General features: G+C 35.5%; 1 protein-coding gene and 3 long non-coding RNA genes across 7 annotated transcripts in view; 1 reads left to right on the top strand and 3 right to left on the bottom strand.

Moving 5' to 3' along the window:
- Positions 1-4,029, top strand: part of LOC126631726 (MDIS1-interacting receptor like kinase 2-like) — a 29,638-nt gene extending 25,609 nt beyond the window's left edge. Inside the window, exons 2-3 of one of the 3 annotated variants that reach the window (XM_050301867.1) lie at positions 919-1,809; positions 3,445-4,029. In XM_050301867.1, the coding sequence (XP_050157824.1) occupies positions 919-1,809; positions 3,445-3,845 (1,292 nt within the window). In that variant the 3' untranslated portion in view covers positions 3,846-4,029. The remainder of the gene's footprint in view (positions 1-918; positions 1,810-3,444) is intronic. The other 2 variants (XM_050301866.1, XM_050301868.1) reach the window with 2 other exon arrangements.
- Positions 2,137-3,433, bottom strand: LOC126631732 (uncharacterized). The gene is made up of 3 exons (XR_007626445.1): positions 2,975-3,433; positions 2,604-2,694; positions 2,137-2,479 (listed from the first exon to the last, which is right to left on the bottom strand). It is a non-coding gene; the product is annotated as an uncharacterized LOC126631732 (long non-coding RNA).
- A 599-nt stretch (positions 4,030-4,628) lies between the features above and the next one.
- LOC126631731 (uncharacterized) lies at positions 4,629-5,860 on the bottom strand. The gene is made up of 2 exons (XR_007626444.1): positions 5,641-5,860; positions 4,629-5,588 (listed from the first exon to the last, which is right to left on the bottom strand). It is a non-coding gene; the product is annotated as an uncharacterized LOC126631731 (long non-coding RNA).
- Positions 5,861-5,939: 79 nt separating this feature from the next.
- Positions 5,940-7,381, bottom strand: LOC126631730 (uncharacterized). Of its 2 annotated transcripts, XR_007626443.1 has the most exons (4): positions 7,367-7,381; positions 7,043-7,205; positions 6,801-6,960; positions 5,940-6,695 (listed from the first exon to the last, which is right to left on the bottom strand). It is a non-coding gene; the product is annotated as an uncharacterized LOC126631730 (long non-coding RNA). The 2 variants fall into 2 exon arrangements; XR_007626442.1 differs by lacking the exon at positions 7,367-7,381 and having other exon boundaries at positions 5,941-6,695; positions 7,043-7,245.
- Positions 7,382-27,749: the final 20,368 nt, after the last annotated feature.

Here is a 27,749-nt window from a genome sequence, read left to right as displayed (position 1 = left end):
CCCTAGGATTGTCTCAGAATCAGCTCAGTGGTTCAATTCCCACTTCAATAGGTAACCTAGTCAACTTGAAATTCTTATACCTACTATATAACCAACTTTCTGGCTTCATCCCCTCAGAGATAAAGAATTTGAAGAAGTTGACTAAACTGCACTTAAGTAATAACCAATTAATAGGTTATTTACCCCAAAATATTTGTTGTAGTGGACAACTCCAAAAACTTTTAGTGGAGAATAACCATTTGATAGGTCCAATCCCCAAAAGCTTGAAAACATGCAAGAGCTTAGTTAGAGTTCGTCTTGACGGGAACCAATTCACAGGCAATATATCAAAAGACTTTGGTGTTTATCCAAATCTTGATTTCATAGATATGAGTCACAATAAGTTTTATGGTGAAATTTCACAAAAATGGGGACAATGCGCAAAATTAGAAACCTTACTAATTGCGGGAAACAACCTTACTGGCAACATACCTCCTGAGATTGTCAATGCTAACAAAATCCATAAACTCGACCTCTCTTCAAATCACTTAGTTGGGGCCATTCCGGAGGGGTTCGAGAGAATGACTTCTTTGCAGAAGTTGATGCTGAATGGAAATCAACTTTCAGGCTGTATACCTTCGGAATTTGGATCACTTGTTGATCTTGAATATCTTGACTTGTCATCAAACAAATTAAATGGGTCAATTCCGAGCACATTAGGCGACTTTCTCAAACTGTACCATCTGAATTTGAGCAACAATCAATTTTCCCAAGGAATTCCATTGCAGTTGGAAAAGTTAGTTCAGTTGAACGAACTTGATTTAAGTCACAACTCACTTGAAGGTAGCATACCACCTGAAATCAGCAATATGGAGAGTCTAGTGACACTCAATCTTTCTCACAACAATCTTTCGGGTATCATACCACCAAGTTTTGAAGGCATGCACAGCTTATCATATGTGGATGTATCTTACAATGAATTGGAAGGTCCCATTCCCAACAACAAAGCATTTCGACAAGCTCTGCCAGAAGCTTTACAAGGGAACAAAGGATTGTGCGGCAACATTGAAGGTTTGCAATCTTGCACAATTGGCCCAAGAAAGGACCGCAAACGGGTATTTGAAATCACATTCTCCCTTATAGGAGCAATTTTACTTCTTTCTGCTTTCTTTACAATTAAATTCGTAATGCAAAGAAAGAAGAAACGTCCAGAAAAAGCAGAAAAAAACTTGCATGAAGAAATATCGTTTTCAGTTTTAAATTTTGATGGAAAGTCAATGCATGAGGAAATCATAAGGGCGACAGAAAATTTTGATTCCACATACTGCATCGGGAGCGGAGGACAAGGAAGTGTCTACAAAGCAAATTTGTCAAGTGACAACATAGTGGCTGTGAAAAAACTACATCAATTGTGGGATGGTGAGAAGAATCTGGAGACAGCATTCTTGAATGAAATAAGGGCACTAACAGAGATAAGACACCGGAATATTGTGAAGCTTTATGGTTTCTGTTCACACCATCGACACTCGTTCTTGGTGTACGAGTTTGTTGAAAGAGGTAGCTTGGCTGCAATTTTGAGCAAAGATGAAGAAGCTAAAGAAGTAGGGTGGAGAAAAAGGGTTAATATTGTTAACGGTGTAGCTCATGCCTTGGCATACATGCACCACGATTGCTTGCCACCAATTGTGCACCGGGACATATCAACCAAGAATATTTTGTTGGATTCTGAATATGAGGCCTCTGTTTCAGACTCTGGCACTGCTAAGTTTTTGAATCCAGACTCAACAACTTGGACTACCGTTGCAGGCACATATGGGTATGTCGCACCAGGTAATATGTTTTCTTCCTTTTAACCTTATTAATTTAGTGTTGTTTATGATTAAACATTAGGATAGATTAAACATACCACGTTACATGCTTTGATTTTGAAGAGAACATTCACATAAAGTATAGGCGATACTTGGGTTTATCGTATGTTCTTCCAAGTCAGCACTCTCTTTCCTTAAAGCTAAAAATAAAAATAAACTGGAAAATAAAAAACCAATTATAAACTTGCAAACTATAGTAAGCGTCTAATTTAACAAGTAATACCAATCGAGATGTTAATGAATTACTAAAAACTAACTAACTAAAACAACATGTAGTAAACATGGAAACTGCAGTAAGAATACAAATACCATATAAGATTTACCTCTTTTGCCAAAAATCCAATCTCTAATACATAACAATGCTTGAACGGTTTCAGGCAATAAACAACTACAATATTGATCGATCACTCTAGCACCAATCTAAATACTGATTCTGAGGTGACAGTTGAAACAAGAATTGTTAATACATCACAAGCCAAACGAGAAAGACAGGATAACGAAATTGTTCTATTTTCCACCGAGAAAGAATATCTAACTCTTGTTTTCTCCCAAGTCTTTCTTCATCAAGATATTTACGTAATTCAGATTTTGTACTTAAAATTGAGCCCTTTTTTGTAACGTTTATCGAAATCCTGCATATCAAGAATAAACATATCGAAGAGAGCCCATGTCTTGTATTCCTCCGATCATATACAAACATACAATATAGATTCATACAAAAAGTACAAAAACATCAACAATAAACATTAAAATTACCTCAATAGTTTAGTCTGACCCAAGGTCTGATTCATTGGATTTGAATGATGACAAGGTACCACCAACATTCTTCAACTCCTTCACAGTATTTCTACATGAAGTTGAAAGGCAAAATGAAAAATCTTATTCTGATGCATCTATCAACAACTTTTAGCAAGCTAATATTCCGCACTAATAAGAAATCCCTAAAACCACCACACTAACAAGTAAAATTCTCAAAATTTGAAGAAAAATCACCACACTAATAAGAAATCCCTAAAACCCAATATTCAACTATAGTTGCAAATCAAAATTAAGCCAAAACGAAACCTTCACTACCCAAATTAAGCCAATAGTCCAATAACCCAACAAGAAAGGCAAAGTAAAATCACCTCTAGATGACTGCCATTGATTCAACACCGAAAGAGCTCGAGCTGCTTCATATTGCTCTGAAATTAGAGAGAGAGAGAGAGAGAGAAAGAAATCTTGAGAGGACGGAGGGCCGAATGCCGAAGTGAGAGATCGTGAGAGGGCGGAGTGAGAGACAGGGTAGTGAGTCGGCAGAGTAGAGATTGCTGACCCTCTTTAATGGATGATTTGTGATTATGGGTTTTTTGGGATTACTCGAAATTAATCAACTGTATTTTTAATTGAGCTTGTTAAGTCTTTCCCCATTAATTAAAATTTTAGCAAATTGAGTCGGGTTAACAGTTTGGTCCACTTTGCCAGCTCTATTATCATCTAGTTTTTGTTAATAGTTGGTTGTAAATTAGTTTTGTTCAATTTTTTCACTCTTTATCTTCGGTTTAGGTATTATATATACAAACTAATTGTCCCAATATTGCGGTCTTATTCTGAGTAGAACTTGCATATACCATGGAAGTGAACGAAAAATGCGATGTTTATAGCTTTGGAGTGGTTGCTATGGAAACAATCATGGGAAGGCATCCTGGTGATTTTTTCTCATCATTCTTATCAGTGCCTTCTTCGTCCACATCGTCATCAACATCAACATTACCACCCCATCAAATGTCAGTTGTGGATGTTCTAGTCCGACGCATTTTGCCTCCAACACATCAAGAAGCAGGGGAAGTACTCTCTCTTATGAAGATTGCATTTTCATGCTTGAATCCCAGTCCGCATTCTCGCCCTACAATGAGACGAGTTACTCAACTCCTCTCAACTCAGAAGTTGCATTTGTCGAAGCCAATACGTATGATAACCTGCGGTGAATTGCTTGCTCTAGATCCTTTGACGGCCTGAGAAGCAGAGAGTGTGCTTATTTCCGATAAATAAATTTCGAGTCTTCCTTTTAGAAGAAAGATTCTTCGTAGATGTTTCTGTATTGTAATTTATTTTTATGCACTAGTTTGTTGGGGCTCTATTCACTTTATGCAGAATGCTTAATGTTTTTAAGTTAAAATTGTGTTTACGCTTGTGAGGAAGAAACAGAGAAGTTAATAAAACAAAGAATTGGTTTTCATGCATAGGGACAATGACTGGCTAAGATGAGAATGCAATGGCCACACTTATATTACTATTTCTATTATGTATACGAACAGACGTAAAGTCATAGACAAAAGCAACCAAGAAGTAGACCAAAAGCAATCGGGTTATGGCCGAAATAGCCTGCAGTAGGTCTTCACATGAACTTCTTGTGGCAAGGCAGGCTTATCACTCTCTCTACAATAAATCCCTCGAGGAGGATGGTGGGCATCACATAACTGGGGACTGCCGCAAGGTAAAGTTGCTAGAGTATAACCTTTTCAACATATTATATTATATAGGGTAAATTATAGGGCTATTTAGAAAAAGACCTTGAAACTTCTATTTTTCAATAAAAAACCCACCTAATATTAAACATCCAAATAAAACTCAAATTTCAAATAGAGTAACATGTAAAAAAATATGTAACTAATTATTATCATATATTTACAACTTATGCCATAAAACCCTAAATATGTCAATAAATATTATTACTCACCCTAATTATGATTAGCAATTAACCCCATATATCTTGTATGATAAATATTAGGAATATATATATATATATATATTGACACACCCCGTCCCGAAGGAGGGCATGCTGGCCGTCACGTGAGAGTGACGTAACCATTTGCACAGTACGGAAGCTTTAATTATACAATTTATAAGTTGATACACCCGAAGGTGAGTCCTAATTTTGTCCAATCTGTCAGAACCCCGCTGTATTCCTCGTAGTCACCACACCTTTGTGATTCCTGAACCTGGAGGGGCGCAAAACCAAAATTGAGTGGGTCAGTAAAACAATTCTTTTCCAAATCCAAACATTTCTCAAAACGTTGTAACCCCTCTCCGTAAAACCTGTATACTTTCCCAGAAATGTAAAATATAAATATACATATATATTCTCAAAACTTCATTTTTACTATCTCAACATTATCTCTTTATCAATCATGCCATGCCATGTCATCTCAACATTTCTCATATTAATTATGCCATGCCACATCATCTCAACAGTAATAAGGTATGAATGCATCAACATAATCATATCAGGTGCAAGAAAGTAATCAACCGTAGGCCCTCTAATAGCCCTATACGGTTGAACCTAGAGCTCAAAATCTATCATTATCACTCTACCGGAGTCACCTCTGTGACCCGTCCGGCCTTCTGCACACAAGTTACGCTCTAGTGCTTCTCATAAATCATCTGTGCACATAATCTAAGGTCACCCACCAGTCGGAATCTCACTAACACTCTCGCGACTGGTCTGTCGTACCCACTCCGCGTGGACTGTACGACTAGCATCTACTTGGATCCAAGGCGAGCGTGCGATGCGGTGAATACTATAAGCACTAAACCATGGTGCAGGATTTGAGCTCAATATATATCATCATCATCATAACAGTAATTAAATACTCATCTGTGCGTCCACCGCACCATTTCATACATATGCATCATAAATCAATTCTTACCTGTGCGTCCACCGCACCAATTCATACATATGCATCATAAATCAATTCTTACCTGTGCGTCCACCGCACCAATTCATACATATGCATCATAAATCAATTCTTACATGTGCGTCCACCGCACCAATTCATACATATGCATCATATATTAATTCATGCATGGCATTTCAACTCACATTTCTATATACTTTTCATATCAATTCTATGCATGGTATTTCACTTCCCGTTTTTCCACATAACTCATATGCATTTCATTTTAAACATATTTTCATTTCAATTCAATTTCTGGGAAACGTCAAGTATATATATATACGGAAAACAAAACTGCCCACTCACCTGGAGTTCGTCCAACAACTCCCTAGCACCACACATCAAGGCGTCATGACGATCGCCGCCTAGAATAGTAATCAAATCCAGGCTCAGAATTCATATCGATAGAATACATAACTTATATAAAATACGTCACTACGTTGATCGATCCGGAAGATCTGCCACTCAGATTTTAAATCCATAACTTCCAGAGGTCCACATTATACCTCTAGGACAACATCCTAAAATTTCATTACCATCCAACGGTCGGATCTCCGTCAATTTCCAAAACTAAGTGACGGTTAACATTTTATATTATGGACTTACAATTCCAATTCCGGAAGATCCGTAACTCGGATTCCCAATCCGTAAGTTCCAATAATCCTCAAATATTACGTATTACAACGTATCAAATTTTGGTGACGATCCAACGGTCGGATCATCAATTCACATTTTCACCTAAATGTGAAAACTATAAAACGTTATTTGAACACCTAACCAACAATCCTCAATAACTTTCTCATACGGTGTTCAATTTAGGTATATGAATATACCACAGTGATCTACTCGACGTCACGGACGTCGACATATTTTTAAAATAATTTTATTTTTATTTTTTATTTTTACTGTAGCACCTTCTTCTTCCTTGGGTCGCCGGACTGGTTTTTCCGGCGGCCGTTTTCCGGGCAGTTTTTCAAATTGCCATAACTTTGTCATTTCTCAACGAAATCAAGTGATTCAAAAACGAAAGTTGTAGCCCTTGAAGAGACAAAGAGAATGGTACCTTGCACAACACCTAGTTCGCCGTGGTTTGGCCGGAAACTGCCTCGAAAGCCTCGGAGGTCGCCGGAAACTGGGTATTTTTCAAATGAGTATAACTTCTTCAATACTCAACGAAATTGAGTGAAACAAAAAGGAAAGTTGTATTACTTGACGAGACGAAGAGATTGATACCTACCTCGACTCCTAACTCGCCGGGGATTCGCCGGAAAACGCCTCGAAAGCTCCGGCCAAACTTTGAACTTGTCGATCTCCGTGTTCTTACGTCCAAAAACTTCCAACGAAGCACTCCGAGCTTCCTTGGGACCTTACTAAACTCGCTGTGATCTTGTTTTAGCCTAAAACGTAACCAATTCAAAGCTCATGAACAGTGTCATCTCACGGCAACTTTAGAACTAGGGTTTTCGAAGTGAAACTCACCTGAAATTGGTATCCCCGTGCTCGTGAAGTCCCCAGGATCACGATGGTGGTCTTAAATGGAACGTTGGTACAATATTGTGGTGGTTCTTGGTGGTTGCCGTGAGTTCGAGAGTAAGAGAGAGAATGAGAGAGTTTTCAGAAAAGAATAAGAGAGAGAGAGAGTCTGGAATGAAAGAAGAAGAGAGAAGAAAGGTTACGGGTTTTAGGGAGGGAATTCAGGGTAGGAGGTCCTACCTAAGTCCAAGCACAAATTAACACATACAAATATAAATCTAACCCTAGTTTAGGATCTTAAAGTAAAACAAATGTCATACATTTACACACCTTAATCCCGTTTAAGGTCACATTGGTCATCTCACGTCCTCGGAATTAATAATTCCGGGACGGGCTGTGACATATATATATATATATATATATATATATTAATTTAGCCATGTTCGTAAACAATTATGGGCACATTTGTCGTATGGAAATAAAAAATCCTTTGTACAATCAGTTATTTTGCAACAAATAATAATATTGTTTGATAAAAACAACAAAGAACCAATTAATATTCTTTTATGTTGTAGATAAATTATTTTACCTAGATTATTACATATATTAGGCATTTTTTGTTTGTTAGCATATATGTTTTTAAAAATAATTTATGTATATTTAATATATATATATATATAATATAAGTAAATTAATTTTGAATCAAATAGCATTTATTGTGTAGGTAAATTATTATTTTATTAAAGTTAAACAGTGCCTAAATTATTTCTTAAAAATTAAAGCAAGACAAATTATCTCCATTAAAATAAAACAATAGATATTCAACAAAAATAAATAAAAGTAAAACAATAGATACATTATTTTCTTATAAGATTAAACAATATGTAAATTTCATAAACAAAAAGTAGTAGATATATTATTTTTCAATCAAATTTCCTTTAATTGTATGTGAATTATTTTCATGCATTATTATATATAAGGCACATTTTACTACTAATATATATGTGTGCAATAATTTACCTATATTATTATATAAAATATAGATAAATTTATTTTGAATCAAATAACATTTTTTATTTTATAAGTAAATTATTTTGCATGTATCATTACATATACATGGAAAATTTATTACTAATACACTTTACCTATATTTTTTAAATATACGTAAATTATTTTATAGTGCTCTTTCAGATTTTCATTTGGTGAGAAAATGACAAGATTAAATTATTGCTCCAATTTGATAAGTTGAGGGATTATTGCTACAATTTACTCTTGCTCTTATGTGTACAGCATGTGCATGGCACGTGATAAATTTTTTGTTCATGTGCATGGCTTGTGATAAAATTTTAACAGAAATACAAATGGAAAGTTGGAAATCTAACGGAAGGGTGGTAGTTAGCTATTAACAAAAGTTTAAAGGAATGATGGGCTAAAATAAAAGTTCAGGGTGTAAATTGACAGCAAGTTACAAGTTCAGGGAAGAAATCAACAAATACCTCAATTGAGAAACAAGAAAAACTGTGTTTTGCAAGATTTTCCTACCCCCAAAGGAACTCTATTTTATACATTTATACATAGCAGGCAAGAGATTACATTGAATTAAACTCTAATTATTATATATTTAATTGGAGATCCAGGAAGAAAGAAAATGAGTTTGTGGGACGAACAAGCAATTTTTTGTTTTTTTGAAACCAACATAGAGGTTGGTGTGGAGTGAAAAGTGTAGAGTGTGAGGGTAATATTGAAAAATAACTTGGGTATTTTAAGATAAATTGTAATTTTAAAAGTAGGTATGAAGTGTATTAAATAAGTATGTATATTCAACAATATGTTGGGTGTGAATAAGACAATCCTTGAGTTTGTTTGCGCTTTCCTGGCTTGGGAACCCCTCGGCCATGCACACCTCTGTCGATGTCGTTCTACATTGCTTTGCCATTTAGCATATCTTATCGCACTTGCTTTTGTTCCTTTTTTACTACAGTTGCTCGAGAAAAACTATGGAAACAACAATAAATCTTCATGGACAAATTGTAGAGAAAGACAACATGCACACAAAAGGAACATGCAAGCATGAAATACAAATGTTAAATTGACTTCATTTCTTTTGCTCTTATTTTTTCCTCTAATAATAGTACAAGTTTAATTTCTTTTTCTTTTTAGTACAAAATGTAAACTTTATGTGGTTATATAATTAAAACACAAACGAAGGAATTTTAGCTGACCTGATCATGAAGCGATAGCCATTGGAGATCAAACGAAGAAGATGAAGGATGCGGCAACACCAAAGTCTTCTACAAAGCACCTAGCTGGATACAACTACTTTATGGGAAGTGTTTGTTGTGTCTCTAGGGTTTGCAGGGACCTTAGTATTTATACTGGCTAAGGCATTAAGGTTCCATCCATAAAGGAATCCCAAATCCCACTTTTTAGCCTATCAGTTAGGTATCATAATCACATAAAATCAAGGACTCCATCAATCTTACTTATATTGCAAGACACCTAATATAAGATTGATATATTTAGGAAATAAATCACAATATCTACATTAATCTCCAATATTACATTCCTATTATATGTTGTAGACCATTTAAGGTTGATTTACATCGGAATAAATCCAACATTCTCCCACTGGTCTACACATATAATATTTATGTTTATACTTGAAATTGAAGATTAATGTCACTTTAATGGCCATGTAGTTGTGATAACATCCTATCCTTGATACAAGTTTATGTCAAATAAGTCTTTCAACATGGAACTAACAAGGTTGTAAGGTTGACACAACCAAAAACCTTCATAATCACACATGCTAAAATCCTCATCCACATGAAACACCGTCAAATTATGATTGCAAAGATGAACTTTAATTACCTGAATGTGTCTCAACTTTTATCATCTCAGGTCCTCTTTAATGCAAACTTCTACTGCAGTTGCAAACAAAACTTCATAAAACACAATTAATTCAACACCTACGAGCAAGATGAATTAACATGTTTTTGACACTAGTTCATATACCATATTAGTTACTTTCGTGAGAAAAAATTTTCAACACTTATGAGCAAGATGAAAAAAACCCTCACAACTAATACAACATATAAATCATGTCATGCCATTTTAAGTCGAACCAAAAGAATTAATCCACACCTACGAGCAAGAAGATTAACCATTCCTTTATGACTTAAAATGCAATTTGCTTAACTGGATATCAGATATATCATCATCTGATAATTGACCAACACATAAACATGTGACTTCATGAATCCAACCGGAGATTAAACTGAATGAATGGATTCAATCAACCATACATACCTTATAGGTCATCTGCAAATGTAAGGCATCAATTACATGAAACTCAAGCTCCCACTGATTTGCAACATCGTCACTTAATTTGCAAATCACTACTTAAATCATACTTTTGAAATATGCTTGTGGGAACACCCTTACTTAGTCAATGAATGCATATCACTACAAAATTGTCTTTCTTTAACCTTTCCTTAACACCTTAAATAGCATAATCTCAATGAAAGGTAAAACTAAGACATTCACCGCTGTTTATACAAAACCATGCATTTCACAACCATCTATTTGCATTAATAATTCCATATTTGTGCTAAGTCCCCATGAGCCTCAAAATTCTTCTAAAGATTAACAAATAATCAATCAAGTCATCCAAATGATTGCAAGTAAAAATATACACATACACCAAGTACTCATTCTGCAACTTAAACATATTATTGTCATTCGAGTCATGGCATAATTCTAATTTCATCAACCAAAACACATATTCATGGAAGATAAAATAACACTTTATGCAAGTCCACTTAATGCTCAAAACTTTAGAACAACTCCCACTAAACTTTTAGAGTTTATACACTTATTGCAAATAAGTTAATGAGTGTGAAGCCCAATTTTTCTTTCACTAATTCTCCCACTTGGGCAAACACTCATTCATATATTCTTTCAAGGATTTACCTAAACAAATTTGCTTCATATTTTAGACATAATTAAATAGACATCGCAACCAACATAAAGTTATCAAACAGAATTTCAGCAATGAGTTACACTTACTTTAGAATTTATCATAATTAATTTACAAGCTTAATTGCTACCAAAATTTTACAGATCAAAATAGACATACTATCATAAAATAAAAATATAGGGCCGTTTTAGGTCAAACTAATTGTCTAAAGTGACGTCTCAAAAGACAAAAACAATCTGCCAGCAAAACTGTCTGTACGAGCATGGGTTACTAGTAAATTCACCATAATTACACTACATGGCAAAACTTTACGAAAATTTGCAGACACATAGTAGACATATATATGTTGAACATATCAAAAATTCAGGTCGTTTGGTGATCATTAGACGTATCATTCACTCAATTTAAATCAAGACATGCAATCTGCCAGAAACAATTATGTGCATCTATCATGAATTTATACATCCATAACAATTCAATTTCATATCATTTCAATTTTGATGTCCAAGGGAAACTCTAGTAGTCAAATTTCATCATCTAAAACGACATCATACTTCAAATTGAAAAGATTTACAAGCATAAGACTTAAATAATGTGTACCTTAGCAATCCTTGATTAACCTTCATGGGTCCAATACTTTGCATCAACAAGTCTCATGAATAGACACAAAATATGTTATGATGCAACCGATTTCCATGCCTTAAAACCACAACCTATTATGGGGCTCATAGTGGGATTTTGTAACTGATGGCATGGAACTTTATCCCCAATAAACTTCATGAAACTAGATTAATTTACACCTACGGGCAAGAAAATTAATTAGTTTCTAGTACTGAATTATATGTCACAAGAGTTACCTTCATAAAAAACTTCAACACCTACGGGCAAGATGAAGTTTTCACAAACTCCTGTGAAATAAAACTCATACTATGCCATCTTAATTAAAACAAAGGAAACGATCCACACCTACGGGCAAGAAGATTATCCCTTTTATTCTAATTAAGATGCAACGTTGATCAAAGTAACTTAAAACCATAGTCCCAGCATCAACTAAGCCGCTACGGCTTGCTTAGTTGACAAGACATTAATCATCTCCAGCCTTCATGACTCCTTTCGATATCCAATTAATCTCAAAAAACCTGACAACATACTTGAAAGGAGATTAATCACATATAGATCAAGTTGTATAAGAGCTATAATATTAATTTTCCACCACAAGGATGTCAATACGTATGAGAGAACATGATAAAGCTAATAGATTCAAAATAGAAACCCCTTAGACAATACCATCGATTTAATTCAAAAGCCAAATTGTGATATCACCTAAATGCTTTCTTAAGTCAAACGGGTTCCTTTCCTTTTGTGCCTTTCTTTCCGTAGTACAAGACTCCATATATTAGCCTTGAATAATTTATTTTCTTCTCCCCTTATGGCACAAAACGATTGACTGATCAAAACATTGTTTAAATTCTTTAGGCATAGGAAAAACTAACAAACTATATACAAGTTTGAAAACTTATGCTTATCAATTTAGTCATATGCTTTAAATGAAATACATTCCTCATGCCTTCATATGTTCACCACTTCTTTATAAACATATATATAATCACATGACCAACCACAATTCTCATATAAATAGATAAAATACAAATGAGAATTGTCACATAATTACTGCATATCTCATTCATTTGTATAATGTTCTTGTTCTTGTTCTTGCCACTGGATGCTTTATGTCATTCTTAGTCAATCCACAAATTATACATCAAATTTTCATAATTAACTAGTTATGTATAATTTATACGACTATTGAGAGGAAAGCAAATTATAGATAAACCTGATCGATTAGTCACGCATATTGCTTGTGCTATTAATGGCATAAAAGTTCATTCACATATTGTGAAAATTAGTGGAAACAAAACCACAATTCACTATAGTTCAAAACCCACGGCAATATTAAAAATATGTTATCTCATGCTTGAACCAAATTAGCCATACAAGCAACACTATACACGTCATTTGCTTAACAAATGTTGCCAAAATTTGTATGACTTACTTTCATGTATGGGAATCTAATTCATTAACATACTTGTATATAGTTGACATGTATAAAACTTAGCGTATGCTTCCCTGCAACACTATTGTAATATATGTTATTACAATCATAGGCATAACATATCCCAATAGTATTGATAAATTATAGGATATGACTAATTATGTCTCCTACAACAAAAAAAACGTCACGAGATGGTTGGATTTTGCAAGAACAATATAACACTTCATGAATCCAACATAACCATTCCTTATATAATTTATCATGAAGACCAAAAGGCAACATCATACCAGAATTTCATATACCGATGTAATACGAACCTCTTCATTGGGCTTGTTCCACTGAGGAATCTTAATAAATTCTCCAATGCAAGGTTAGAACAAATGTAAATACATATACATGCTATGCGAACTGTAGATACATAATTGGCTTTAGAAAATTATATATATACTTGCTTGATCCAACAATTGCTGGCACTTATGCAATTGTTTCTTGTCACATTAACGTATCACTCGTAGCAATTCATATAGAATGCAATTCATGGAAAATAATATTAGTTCTTATTCAATAAGCATATGCCCATTTAGATACGTATTGCCAAAATATATAATATTTGGATCCATATTCATGACATACTTAACCGATACATGGTAATCAATGTATGTACATACTCTACAATAATTAGTACATCACTCATGCAATTATATCTTATCTTATTACCAATTTAAGCTTTCAGGGATCAACCCAAATATATATCAACCAAAATACCATAAACCATTATGGAAATCAAAGTCAATGAAACAAACCATTTTGCTTTGGTAGATGACTTCGTTCTGCTTGCTAATCGGAGGGACCTCTTCAGTAAGGTCAGAACAAATATAGCATGCTTACAAAAATTGAGATCATCAGTGGCACATGGTAAATCAATTCAACCAAAACACTAGCATGAAGATTGAAATAGAACAAAAAACTGTTATTCTTCTTAGTGCCATGGTTTCCACTGTAAAAATACATAATATAATACCACGCCTTACATATATGCTTCTTTACGTTCCTATTTGATTATAGGATTCCAATTCCTATATGGTTTTTAAATTTCATGCTTCAATACCATAAGAATATTATATAAATTCTATGCTTCAATTCCATAATTTAATTCATGCTTGATCAAAAGCACCTCTAAGCGTAGTTCAATTTCCAATTGGCAAGCAAAGCTATGTGGTTATATATAATACACCGCATACAATATTATGGATTCGTGCTATAATCAGGCAACTTGTCTTGCTGATAATAATCAAGGTATCAATTAGCATAGTTCTTAATAAATTTCCCTTGACTGCAACCATAATATTAGTGAAAAATATTCTTGATTAAAACTGAATAATTATGCAACCTGATCATAATTAACAATTGAACTTATTCAAATCGCATGGTGATGTTGCCGAGTATATGCAATGAGAATTTGGATTAAACACGCAGTTCAAGAGAATATTATATAACATTAAACCTAATAGGTTTTAATTATATAACCAGTGGCTCTGATACCACATGTAAACTTTATGTGGTTATATAATTAAAACACAAACGAAGGAATTTTAGCTGACCTGATCATGAAGCGATAGCCATTGGAGATCAAACGAAGAAGATGAAGGATGCGGCAACACCAAAGTCTTCTACAAAGCACCTAGCTGGATACAACTACTTTATGGGAAGTGTTTGTTGTGTCTCTAGGGTTTGCAGGGACCTTAGTATTTATACTGGCTAAGGCATTAAGGTTCCATCCATAAAGGAATCCCAAATCCCACTTTTTAGCCTATCAGTTAGGTATCATAATCACATAAAATCAAGGACTCCATCAATCTTACTTATATTGCAAGACACCTAATATAAGATTGATATATTTAGGAAATAAATCACAATATCTACATTAATCTCCAATATTACATTCCTATTATAAGTTGTAGACCATTTAAGGTTGATTTACATCGGAATAAATCCAACACAAAATGCTAATGTGGATGATAGAAGTTGATTACATGGTTAATGAGAGGATAAGTAATTGGTAACTGCTAAATCCTTGTGTTAATCTATGTATTGTTCCTGTATTTTTTACTTGGATAAGAAGATTTAGAAGGGGCATAATATGGCCTCCTGATTAAGTATTTTGCTAAAAAGATTTAAGTAATAAGAATACACCAAACAAAGCAACTCTTCAAAATCACCAAATTTATATTGTCTTTTTCTAAAAGGTTTAATTAATAAGAATACATCAGTCATTTAGTATTATGATATAATAGTATTTTTCTTTACTTGTAATTAAGAAATTTCAAGTTTGAATCTCAAAAATTTTAAGTTGGAAACTAATTTATACACCAAACAAAGCAAACCCTTCAAGTTCCTCAAAAAAAAAACAAAAAAAAAAAACAAAAAAACAAAGCAAACCCTTCAAAGTTACTAAATTTATACTACCTACCTCCAATACTATAGCAAAGGAAAACTAATGAAAATGACTTGAAAACTTTGAGTTTTAATGATAAGGACAAAATAAAGGGTAAAGTGAATAGTACCAGGTTTGACTTTTTAGTGTAAAAATGTGGTTTTTCGTTAAAGTGAACAGTACCGTGGGCTTTTCATTCCACACCACCCCCCTTTCTGGTGGGATTATATATATATATATATATATATATATATATATATATATATATATATATATATATATATATATTATTTTATTTTATAAAACACGTGCTTGTTTATGCATTGTTTGTTGCACACCAAGTACATGCATCCATGAGACACATAACACCTTCCTCCGTATATTTTTTTTCTGTCAAAGGAACTCCTTAACGACTATGATTTTCTCTCCTTCTCTTTCCATCACCTTCCATCATTTTTTCTCACATTCTCTTATTTTATTTTATTTTTTCTATAAAAAATTAATATAAGATGTTAACGTAATTTAACCGTGACCGTTCAAATAGTATGGAAGAGAAGGGGAGGGAAGGGAAAAAAATATAAGAGAGAATCCTACTCTGCATTCAAATGTTTCAATATTGAACGTTTCTAAATTTTGCCACGTGGAAAATCAACAAGGAAGGAAAGGGAGGGTGGGGTACTAATAATTGGAATGGTTTGTGATGAGAATATTTTGGCATATTACTTAAGTCTAAAGTTGAAAAAGAAATTGCACTATTCATGTTGCATATGGAATGGGCCCTTGATTTCGATCTAATTACATTTGTGCCATTGATCTTTTCAGTTTGGGCTTTCCTTCATATAAGATAATGAGTTTGGTCTGCTCTTTTGGGCTTGAATTGGCATGTGGGTTGGTTATCGTTGCTTAACTTTTATATCTTTCAAACATAATCTTTCATTTAATTTTCAATCTGAAGTAACTCGTAGGCTTAAATTTCTAGTGAGTCCCTAAGTTCTAACATATGCTTCTCTTACATGTGTTGGTTTATAATTGATTATAGTTTGTTAGACGACTTTAGAGTAAACCTTGAAGCTTGTGAATGTGATCCTCGACGGCTCTAATTTAGGAGAAATTATATCACCAAGACACAAAAATTCACACCTACTTTGCATCCTTGATTCCTAGATCCACACCTACGCCACTCTCTGGTCATATCCTTTCTAATTTTCTCACAATAAATTATTCTAATTTAGAATATTAGAATGTTAGAAGTCAAGTTTGGTGTCTCAAGGCTTCACCAAAAATAATTAGACTAATATATATATATATATATATATTATGTATGCACATATATATTTGAAAAATAATGTACCGATAATTTGGTACGTTATTAGTGCGTTTCGTAATCCAAATTTGTATACAAATTTGTATTTGATATGTTATGTAATTTCTGTTTAGATAAATACCAAACTACTGGTACGTTTATATTATCATAATTTTAGTATGTAAAAAACTAACGGCAAGTTATGTGTAATCTTAAAACCTTTCATTACGTTTTATGCCAATATGGATACATTTTAATTCGACATGGGTGCACGATGATTAATTCCGAGGGCAAACCAGCCTACAACTTCAATCGTCTCCCACCTGGGTGATTAGTCATTATAGCTAGTAAACCAACCAAGGTCCTAACTAAAATTTCCGTATTAACTATAAAAGGTTTCTCCTCCCATTAATGTGGAATTTATTCTCAATAAAAACAAAGGGAAACAAAATTTCCTTAAATTTTAGCATCACAAGATCGTTTCGATAATCAACACTCACTATAGCACCAAATACAAACAACATAATGTAACATGCTTCATACATACCAATACCATCCAAGCAATCCAAACTGACATTCATGTCATAAATAAAAAAATTTAGACTAAAAAAAAAAAGAAAAACTAAATGAACTATAGGGAAACACAATTGCTAATATTTGAGACTCTATTCTCTAAACAGCCTCCTCATGAATGGCATCATATGGCGTCTCACGGAAAACCAATTCCCTCATGGCAATGGTCAAGTATTTGACGTCAAAATTAAATGGCATAAAATCATTACAAAATTTTCAATGGATCATCCACCCATTCAATGAATTCTTTAAAATAGTACAAAATCATCAGGAGTTAACATGATTTTAGAAATTAACTCCGATTATGATCTTTGAATTACAAAAGCATAATAGAAGAATAAGGAAAATATATTTTCAATTATTATTGAATAAATGTGATAATTAGTTATGGAAATATCATATGGCATTTGGAGAACCAAATCAAAACAAATTGAATCCCTAATAGGCTCCATGTTGTATAAATTGATTTGTAACGTGTTTTTGTATTGGGAGTTGATAGAGAAAGGTTAAGGTTACATGCATGGTTTGTTTCCGGATCAAAGATGGCAGTTGGAATAAACAAGATTTTGGTGATTGGAATCGGCCTTTTTGTCAGCTGTTTGCTGCTCCAATGCGAATAAGTTGATAAAAAAAAATATATAGGCGGCGATGAGAAAGGATGGAGCCCTGATGCTAACATAACCCTGTTCGTCGCAGGAATTGTCCGTCGGGGATGACTTCCTGGCAAACGAGCACACAGCTCCCCTGGGAGATCGGCGCCGGTTGAGGGCTGCTGTTGGGCTTCTGCTTTCCTGTCGGGCTTTGTCGGGCAAGTCTCGTCGGGCAATACTTGTCGGGCAAGTCTGAAAGAGAAGGACAGAGTTAATTTGAAAGGTGCCTTTGTGGGGCCTTAGGTATAGGCCTTGAGGCTCACAATCAAGATTAACTTTTGAGGTGCTCAGGCATGCCACTGCCATCTTCAGCATGGCAGATGTCGAATGGATGTCAAGTTTTAGTTATGAATATGCATATGCCCGAGCAACCGTGTTAGATATAACAGGTGCCTTTGTGGGGCCTTAGGTGTAGGCCTTAAGGCTTCCTGTCAAACTAAACCAGTACTTGAACATATCATATTTGGTCTTTATGGTTGTCGGAGTTTTCTAACTATTATACTTCTGATTACCCGAATCCAAGAAGTGGAATGAACCCAAATAGGTGCCTTTATGGGGCCTTAGGTGTAGGCCTTGAGGCTTCCCATCAGAGTTCATTCTTATACTTAGACTCTTTAGATCGCAGAACGGAATGAATCCAAATGGATGCCTTTGTGGGGCCTTAGGTGTAGGCCTTGAGGCTTTCCATCAGAATCCATTCCATGCTCAAGCGTTCTATGGAAATCATGATATAATAGAAAGAAAACTAAAGGATAGGTCGATTACTTGCGCCCCAAGTAACTTCGGACTTCTCGTTTATCAAGGATTGTCGTGGATGGGTTAAGTCCACATAAAGTTCTTTTTTATGCCTTGAGGCCAAGGACTTTTAAACTAATCAGATTTACATGCCCGAGGGCTTAGGACTTGGATCTGATTTAAACACTGAAGATATATTTAAATCGGATCTAAATACCGAGAAAGCTTTGTCATCGTAATTTTGCTAGAAACAACTTGCATATAACTGGAAGTATACAACATATTGCTAGACTTTAAAGAAAGAGAAGACAAAGACAGAGCAAAGCAGGTCGGGCAAGATTAAACCTTATCAATTAAGGCTGATCGTCTTGCAGGTCCCTATCTTTGTAGTTCTGTCAAATGTCTGAAAGCTTAGAGGGAGGAAGGGGGAAAGGAGAATACAAAAGGTGAATCGATACTACAACAAGTTCGAACAAGGTAGCAGAGCTATTACAGAGGTTGGGAGAAAAGATTATCCCGCGGGGGATGAAGGTTGGGGCTGACTACAGCTTCGTTTTGAAAGGCAAATCTGGCTTTTTGAGCAGAGTTTGGGCTTGCATTTGTTTGTTTGATTGAGTGTCCTTATTCCTGTCTTCTCTTCCTCCTTTTATAGACAACTCGGTTTGGCTCCTGTAGCGATAATTTTGCCCGAATGCGGTCTAAGGGTGATGACTCATCAGCTTTATTACATGTGATGCCACCATAAAGTACTTTATGGGCTGTGCAGTCTGATCAGTCTACACCACTTGGTCCTTGGGTAGGTAGGCAAGTGGCCCTTATGAATTGCATCAAGTCAGAAGAGGCCTACTCCTGCTTTCTTGGTTTCGACTGGGCTTCGGCTATCTTCCCCTTCGGGCCTCCTTTTGGGCCGACTCCATCCTTGGGCCAAAAATCAAGTTTTGATCCAAACAAACCCAGTGGACGAAGGGCAAGAAGTCCAAGGCTGGAGATGTTTTGGGTAAAATTACTGACTCTTTGGTTTTCTTTTCAATTTGTGTTCTGCATCCGACTCCTCAAGTTTATATATTACCATATTTGATTGATTAGATGGTTTGTTCACTAATTAATTCAATGTGTTTTGATAACAGTTTTCAAATATAAAGAGCCCCTTCGCATTGTAGCTGCTCTACGGGAAAAGTACTTTTTCGACAAGTGTGAGATATATTCAAGGGGCCTCATAAATATGTACAATTCAGAAAAAGATAATGTAATTTTAGAGAAAGGCACAATCTACTTCGCACTTTTTCCGTCTTATCTATTGTGAAAATGGAATGAAATTTACTGTTCATCCGGACTAACTATATAGTTATAAACATGCATGCATGATGCAGTATGTTTATCAAGCTCCACTGTTAATTATATATGTCATACAAGAGAGATGCTTATATATAATGAAGAAATAAATGGAGCTGTAATTTTTTTTAATTTGGAGTTTTTTTTCCTCCTTTCTAACCTTGAGTAACCCTTTTGCTCACATAGATGCATGAGAATGCTTTGATAAAAAATAAAAAATAAAGATGCATGAGAATTCCTTATATTGCATGTTTTTAGAACTCCAATATACTTTACACATATAATACACATAGGTTCTATACACATTTAATACACGTTTTGATACATTTTTAATAATACATAAAAAATTTACGTATTCTACAACGTGTTTTTGAAATATTAAAAAAATAATTAAAAAATATATCATAAAAATTAAAAAGAGCCTTTTTTGTCAAGACATTTTCCCAAATTTATTAGGTAATACACGTACATATTTTCAGTTATTATACTCAATTTGTAGTTTATTATTTGTATACGTTTATTGTTGAAACGGTCAATTTTCTGAACTTTATAAATATGACGTCAATAATTGATCACTAGCATCGCCAATATTAAATAAATATATGAACCATTTCAATTATTTCAACAATCTGAATTTGTTGCAAGTGACCCTTTACCATAGTGGTGGAAAGGTGTTTAATCCTTGCATGAATGCTTGGGTTCGAATCCCATCGTTGACTAATCTAACATTTAATATAATAAAATCTATTGTTTGATAAAAAAAAAAAACAATCAGAGTTAGTTAATTCCACGTCCTGCCATTTCCCAAGAAAAAATAAAACTCAGTTTGTTTACCATACAAGGTACTAATAATTTGGTGCCTTTTGATGTAGATGCTTGGTTTTTTGGATTTCTTAGACCAAACAGTTTAGGCTTTTAGATATTTGATCAAACTACTTCCCTACAATTTTAATTACTTAACTAATTAAGTTCAAATTACACAAATTTTCATTATAATTAATTTACAAATTAAATCCAAAATATACAAACTCCTATTTTGAAAAGATCTAGTTAATTTATGTCCCATTAGTTCCATATATTTCAAAAGAAAAAAAAAACAAGAAATCTCTATAATAAAAAGAAACAAAAAAAACCTTGAATTGTGACTGCAAAAAAGAAGGTGGTACTCTTTAACTAAAAAAAAAATTAAAAGATAATGTTTTAAATGTACCAATGAACTCCAAATAATATTACATACATGATACATCTTTAATCTCTAATATCTAATCTAATATTAACGATAATGTTTTAATCTCCAACCAATGAACTCCAAATTAAAAGATAATGTTTTAAACGTACCAACAAGTCTCGCAGTGATGGATTGCTTCCCTCCTAACACAAATAGGGCTGAAATTGATGAAACAAGCATGCGGGTTGTGGCCCATTTCCTAAAAATGACTAATGAGAATACTTGCTGCTGGTAGTTCTCTCCCATGGTTAATTGGAGGGGATTTTAATGAACTGCTTGGCATTCATGAGAAGGAAGGGGGTCCAATTAGGCCAATAAACTAGATTTTGGAGTTTAGAAGGGTGGTTTGTGACTGTCAACTTCATGACTTGGGCTTTACGCGAACCCCATTCACATGGGTGACTACTAGATCAGGAGGTATAAAAGAGAGGCTCGATAGGGCGCTTGCAACGAACGGCTGGAAGGAAATGTTCAACGATGTACGTGTGACTCATCTGGACCCATCTAAATCTGATCATGTCCCAATTTTGATTGATCTGAATGAGACTACATATCTGAGAAGGCGCAGTCGAAGAGCATTTCGCTTCGAAAACATTTGGGCTAAGCATGATGATTGTGAAAGCATTATTCAGGAAGCCTGGAATTGGCCGGTCTTGGGGGTGCCAATGTATCAGGTCGTTAGCAAGATTAAAGCTACAAGGGTGGCATTGATCAAATGGAACCACGAAGTGTTCAGAGGAAAACAAGATGAGGTTAAAAGGGTTAGACAAAAATTGGGGTTCATATTGGCCCAACCACTTACGGAAGAATCAATTGCGGAACGTGAAGCTCTATTGCTGAGGCTTAATCTTTTGATTGGCCAGGAGGAAAAATACTGGAGACAGCGATCTCGTGCATTATGGGTAAAGGAGGGAGACCGGAATACCCGGCTTTTCCACCAAAGAGCTAAGACCCGGCAAGCAAAGAACTTCATCAAGAGGATCAGAAACACGGATGAGGACTTGGTTACTAACGAACATGGGATCGAAAGCACGATCACTTGTTACTTTCGGGACATTTTCTGCTCCTCCGGTAACTTGAATGATGCGGAGGTCATTGGGGCTGTTGATGCTCGGATAACTTCGGACATGAAAAGAACACTGGAAAGAGATATCTCTGACTATGAAGTTCGGGTGGTAGTTTTTCAAATGCAGCCATCAAAGGCCCCGGGCCTGGATGGGATGAATCTTTTTTTCTTTCAGAAGTATTGGTACATTGTTGGGGCTGACATTACGAATGCTATCATGAGTTCTCATGCATCAGGGAAACTATTGAAGCAGATTAATTTCACGCATATTACACTTATTCCCAAAATAAAGCACCCGGAGGAAGTGGCTCACCTTCGACCCATTAGTCTATGTAACGTTCTGTTCAGAATCATTGTAAAGATTATGGCAAATAGGCTAAAAGATCTCCTACCAACAATCATATCCCCAAACCAGAGTGCCTTCGTACCAGGGCGAAACATATCTGACAATACAATATTTTCATCCGAAATCGCCACCTACTTGTTCAGAAGACGAAGAGGCAAAATGGCTTTATACCCTTGAAACTTGATATTAGTAAGGCTTATGACCGCATAGAGTGGGGCTTCCTACGACATATCCTTACCAAGCTCGGTTTCTCTGCAAGATGGGTCAAATGGATTATGCTATGTGTATCGTCAGTATCATACTCTATCATCCTAAATGGGTGTCCACGGGACTACATCATTCCGTCGTGGGGATTGCGCCAGGGTGATCCACTATCACCATATCTCTTCATTTTGTGTGCCAAAGGGCTGTCGGCTTTGATTGCAAGGAAGGAAATAAGAGGATTGATTACTGGCATTTCCATCTGTCAGGAGGCCCAGTCGGTAAATCATCTACTGTTCGTGGACGATAGTCTCCTATTTTACCGTGCGTCGGAAGATGAGTGTAGCCAAATCAATGACGTCTTACAGATGTATGAAGATGCATCTGGGCAGCGGGTTAACGTGCAAAATAGTGAAATTTGCTTCAGCAGAAATGTTAAACGGCGAATGCAATTGAGGCTAGCGGGTCTGCTAGGAGTCAAGAGGGTAGACATACATGACCGATACCTGGGTATGCCAACTCTTGTTGGTCGAAACAAGATAGAGTGCTTCAGTTATATAAAGGACCGAATGTGGAAAAGGCTCCAAGGTTGGAAGGGCAAACTGCTTAGTGCGGCAGGGAAGGAAGTACTAGTCAAAGTCATCACACAAGCAATTCCAAATTACACAATGAGTTGTTTTCTCCTCCCCAAACACTTCTGTTATGATTTAAACAAATTAATTGCATCCTTTTGGTGGAATGGTGATGAAGGTGAAAGGAAAATGCACTGGTGTTTGTGGGAAAGACTATGCAGCCCAAAATTTGAGGGTGGTCTTGGGTTTCGAAATATCTTTGCGTTTAATTTGGGGATATTAGCTAAACAAGGCTGGAAGCTACTTACTGAGCCCAACTCCCTGATTTTGAGGGTTCTAAAGGCTAAGTACTTTCCAAATGGCTCCTTTATGGAGGTACCCGTACAGCCAAATGCATCTTATACATGGAAGAGCATATGTGCAGCAAGGAAGGTCATTGCCCTTGGCTCCCGTTGGCAGGTGGGAGGGGGACGATCTATCCGTATTTGGGAGGATTCGTGGATCCCTACCCCTTTAACGTTTCAACCATTCTCTCATATGTCGGATGGGTGCACGTTGACGATGGTTAATGAACTGGTGGACCAAAATACAAGACGATGGAATTGCGGGATACTCCAAACCCTATTCTCACCCGAAGAGGTTAAGGACATTTGCTATATCCAACTAAGTGAACGATCCCCGCCGGACTATCTGATTTGGCATTACGAGCACCAAGGAAGGTCCACAGTGAAAAGTGCATATCACATCGCCCGTTCTTGGATACAACCTACCAACAACAGGGTGTCATCTTCTACCCTTTCTTCCAATATGTTGTGGTCCAAACTGTGGAATGCCAATGTCCCGCCCAAAGTGAAGATTTGTGTGTGGCGTCTCCTAAGGGTGCGTTTGGTACGTGGGACGGGACGGGACGGAACGGGACGAGGCGTTCCGTCCCGCGTTTGGTGCGCCAAAAATGGGTGGAACGGGCTGTTCCACGGGACAGATTTTGGGTGTTTTTGCGTCCCACCTGCCCCCCCGGAACGGGTTTGTTCCACGTCTGTGGAACACAATGTTTTACCATTTTAAGACAAATATACCCCATGTCTTTTTCAAAAATTACACCTTCATTCCGTCCCGTCCCGTCCCGTTCCGTCTCATCCCGTCTCATCCCGTTCCGTCCCGTCTGCGTACCAAACGCACACTAAATGAACATTGTCCCACAAGAGCTAACCTGGCAAGACGTCATATCACTACTGAAGTGGAGTGTTTACTGTGTAACCACTATGGTGAGACTACTATCCATATAATGAGGGAATGCCCATATGCCAAATGTGCTTGGATGGCATCGGGTTTGGGAGCATGTTTGCGTGATGCCCATCACCCGTCAGTTCTTGAGTGGGGAATCGAGACTGCTCGACTTCTTCATAAGTCTAGTTTTGAGTTGTTCCTCATGATCTGCTGGGCTCTCTGGGGGGGCTATAAATGAAAAGTTGTGGCAGGAAAAGTTGGAACCCCTTGACGTGTGCGTAGACCGTGCTCGGCAACGATGGTCTGCTTTTGTCAAAGCCAATGTGGTAACACCCGCTTTGAATTCAGGGACATCTAGACACATCAAATGGATGGCCCTACCACCAAGATGGCTTAAAGTAAATATCGATGGGTCCTGGAGTGATACCAAATTGGTGGGAGGTTTTAGGGCTGTTGTTCGAAATGATTCCGGGGATTTTGTGGCTGCAATTTGTGGAAGTTTTGAGGAGGTCTACTTTTCCTTACAGGCAGAAGCACTCGCTTTTCGGGAGAGCTTGCATTGGGCAGTGAACAGGGGTTTTTCAAATTTGTTTTTTTAGAGTGATTTGCTTCAGATTGTGGAGGCAGTAAAAAATCCTATCCTAAACTTGTCATCAATTGGACAAGTTGTGGAGGATATCAAGGCACTACTCCAATCAATCACTGAAGCAACTGTTACCCACACCCGCTGTTGGAAGTTTTGATACTCTTGTCCCACATTGGTGAAAACAAGATTCTCAAGTACCTTTATATATGTTTTGTCTTCTACAATATTAGTTAGGTGTTAGACCATTTGGAATGAGGATTGAGGCTTGGGCCACCAATTGTTGGATTGGGCTTGATGATTATACCATAATATTAATATAAATTAATATTAATTAAAAACGTTTTGATTAAAGATACAACCTTTTGTAGAGAGTTGTAAAGTTTCAGATACATCCAAAAGGTATTTGAAGAGGTATGAAAGAGTCAAGATACAACCTTTTGTAGAGAGTTGTAAAGTTTCAGATACATCCAAAAGGTATTTGAAGAGGTATGAAAGAGTCTATATAACTGGAGTCCTCAGTTCATCATCAATCATCTTTTCTTCTTCCTTTTCTTCGTACAAACTTTCCAGAGAGAGTAAACACACAAAGCAATTCGCTAGAATCTATAATTCAGTGCAGGTTGTAGGATTAGGTAGTTGTATCCTGGTCGAGCAGACGTTATAGAACCACAAGTACAAGAGTGGGACGGAATTACTGTTCGAAGGACATAGCTTTTACGCTAGCCTCTACCTTCTGTAATCAAGTTAGTACTGTTGATATTCTTATATTAATTTCTGTATTTATTGTATACTTTTCATTATGTACAACAAGTACTTTTTGTGAAATAAAATTGTGAATTTCAAGTTCTGTTTATTTATGTTATTTTGTTTATTTCTGAATTGTTCTCCTACACCCGCCACAATGCAAACTCGGCTGCTCATCGCCTTGCCCAGACTGGCCTCTCGTTGAACCAAAATTGTGAATGGACGGTTCTCCCCCAAGTTTTATGATTGACACACTTGTAGAAAAAGGTGCTATGCACTAATGCAAAATGTGGTATGCTATTACCCCTTTGTTGAAATGAAATTTACTATCGTCTCTTACAAAAAAATCACATGCAACTTACAAAGTCGTATAGGGCGTTTCAATTCTTATAAAAAGTTGCAGAAGCATGATTTTAAACCAATGAAGGGATGATATAGAAATTTTCATATACTGATTAGTAGCTATATATTCATTTACGGACTGTTCACGTATTCAATCTCACATACGTAGCCCAAGTACTAACACAATTCTATTCACACTTACCTGAAATCACAAATATGAAACCAATATTCGTATCAATCTTATATGCCATTTCGAGGAGTAGTGCTATCATCTAGTCATCTTGTTCATCTTCTGCAAAACTATCCGCTTCAAAGTTGAAACTATTTCCACTTTAGTCTGATTAGCTGCTAATGGCATTTTCACCTCATCCATACCCTAAACCTAATATTCAAACTGCGTTGGGATTTTGCCCAGTGTAAGAAGTAGTGAGGAAACTTTGTACGATGCCTAAGATGGGATGGTATTTTAAGCCTTAAGTGTTTGTTTACCATACAACGCACTAATAATTTGGTGTCTTTTGATGTAGATGCTTAGTTTTTGGGATTTCTTGGACCAAACATTTAAGGCTTTTAGAGATTTGATCAAACTACTTCCTACAATTTTAATTAGGGGTGTTTCGATATAGGTGCCTTAGTTTTGAAATTCTTAGATTTAATATCCATAGCTTTTAGACTTTTGATCAAACTTTCTTACCTAATTTGTAATAACAAAAATTACATATATTTGGTTTATCAATAAATGACAAATTAATATCACCATTAATATCACCTAAATCCTAAAATCTAGGAGATATATTATCCATAATTCATTTCAAACGACACTTTTCATTACTCAAATAAAAAATATCATTAAAATTCTAAAAATACAACTAACATCCTATTAAACATAACGTACCAATTATGGACATGATATATGAATGCACATATGTATTAAACATAACGTACCAATAACTTGGTACATTATATAATCTTAGTTTTGGTACGTATTAATATTTTGGTACATTACATATTACTAATTTTGGTACATTATGTGATTCTTGTTTTAGTATGTACCATGGTATTGGTACAATGTGTTAGCCTAACTATGGTACGTACAATCTAGTGGTACGTTATGACCCTTAAAAAAGAGAGAATTTTTCAAATTAAAACTTGTACTGAAAATTAAATATATCAAATTCTTAACAATTAATTATTGGGATAATGACTTAATCATAATTTTCAAACTTATTTTCTTTCCACGAATTTAGGGATTTTAGATCTAATCAGTTTCAATATAAATAACTCCTATTTTCATTTTTTTTTTGTTTTCTTTAAAATTTACTCAAAATGATGAGTTGGAAAT

Source organism: Malus sylvestris, chromosome 8 (genome assembly GCF_916048215.2).
Source record: "Malus sylvestris chromosome 8, drMalSylv7.2, whole genome shotgun sequence".
Classification (NCBI taxonomy): Eukaryota; Viridiplantae; Streptophyta; class Magnoliopsida; order Rosales; family Rosaceae; genus Malus; species Malus sylvestris.
Note: the sequence above shows the minus strand (reverse complement) of the source record. Positions and strands in the feature narration are given on the sequence as shown.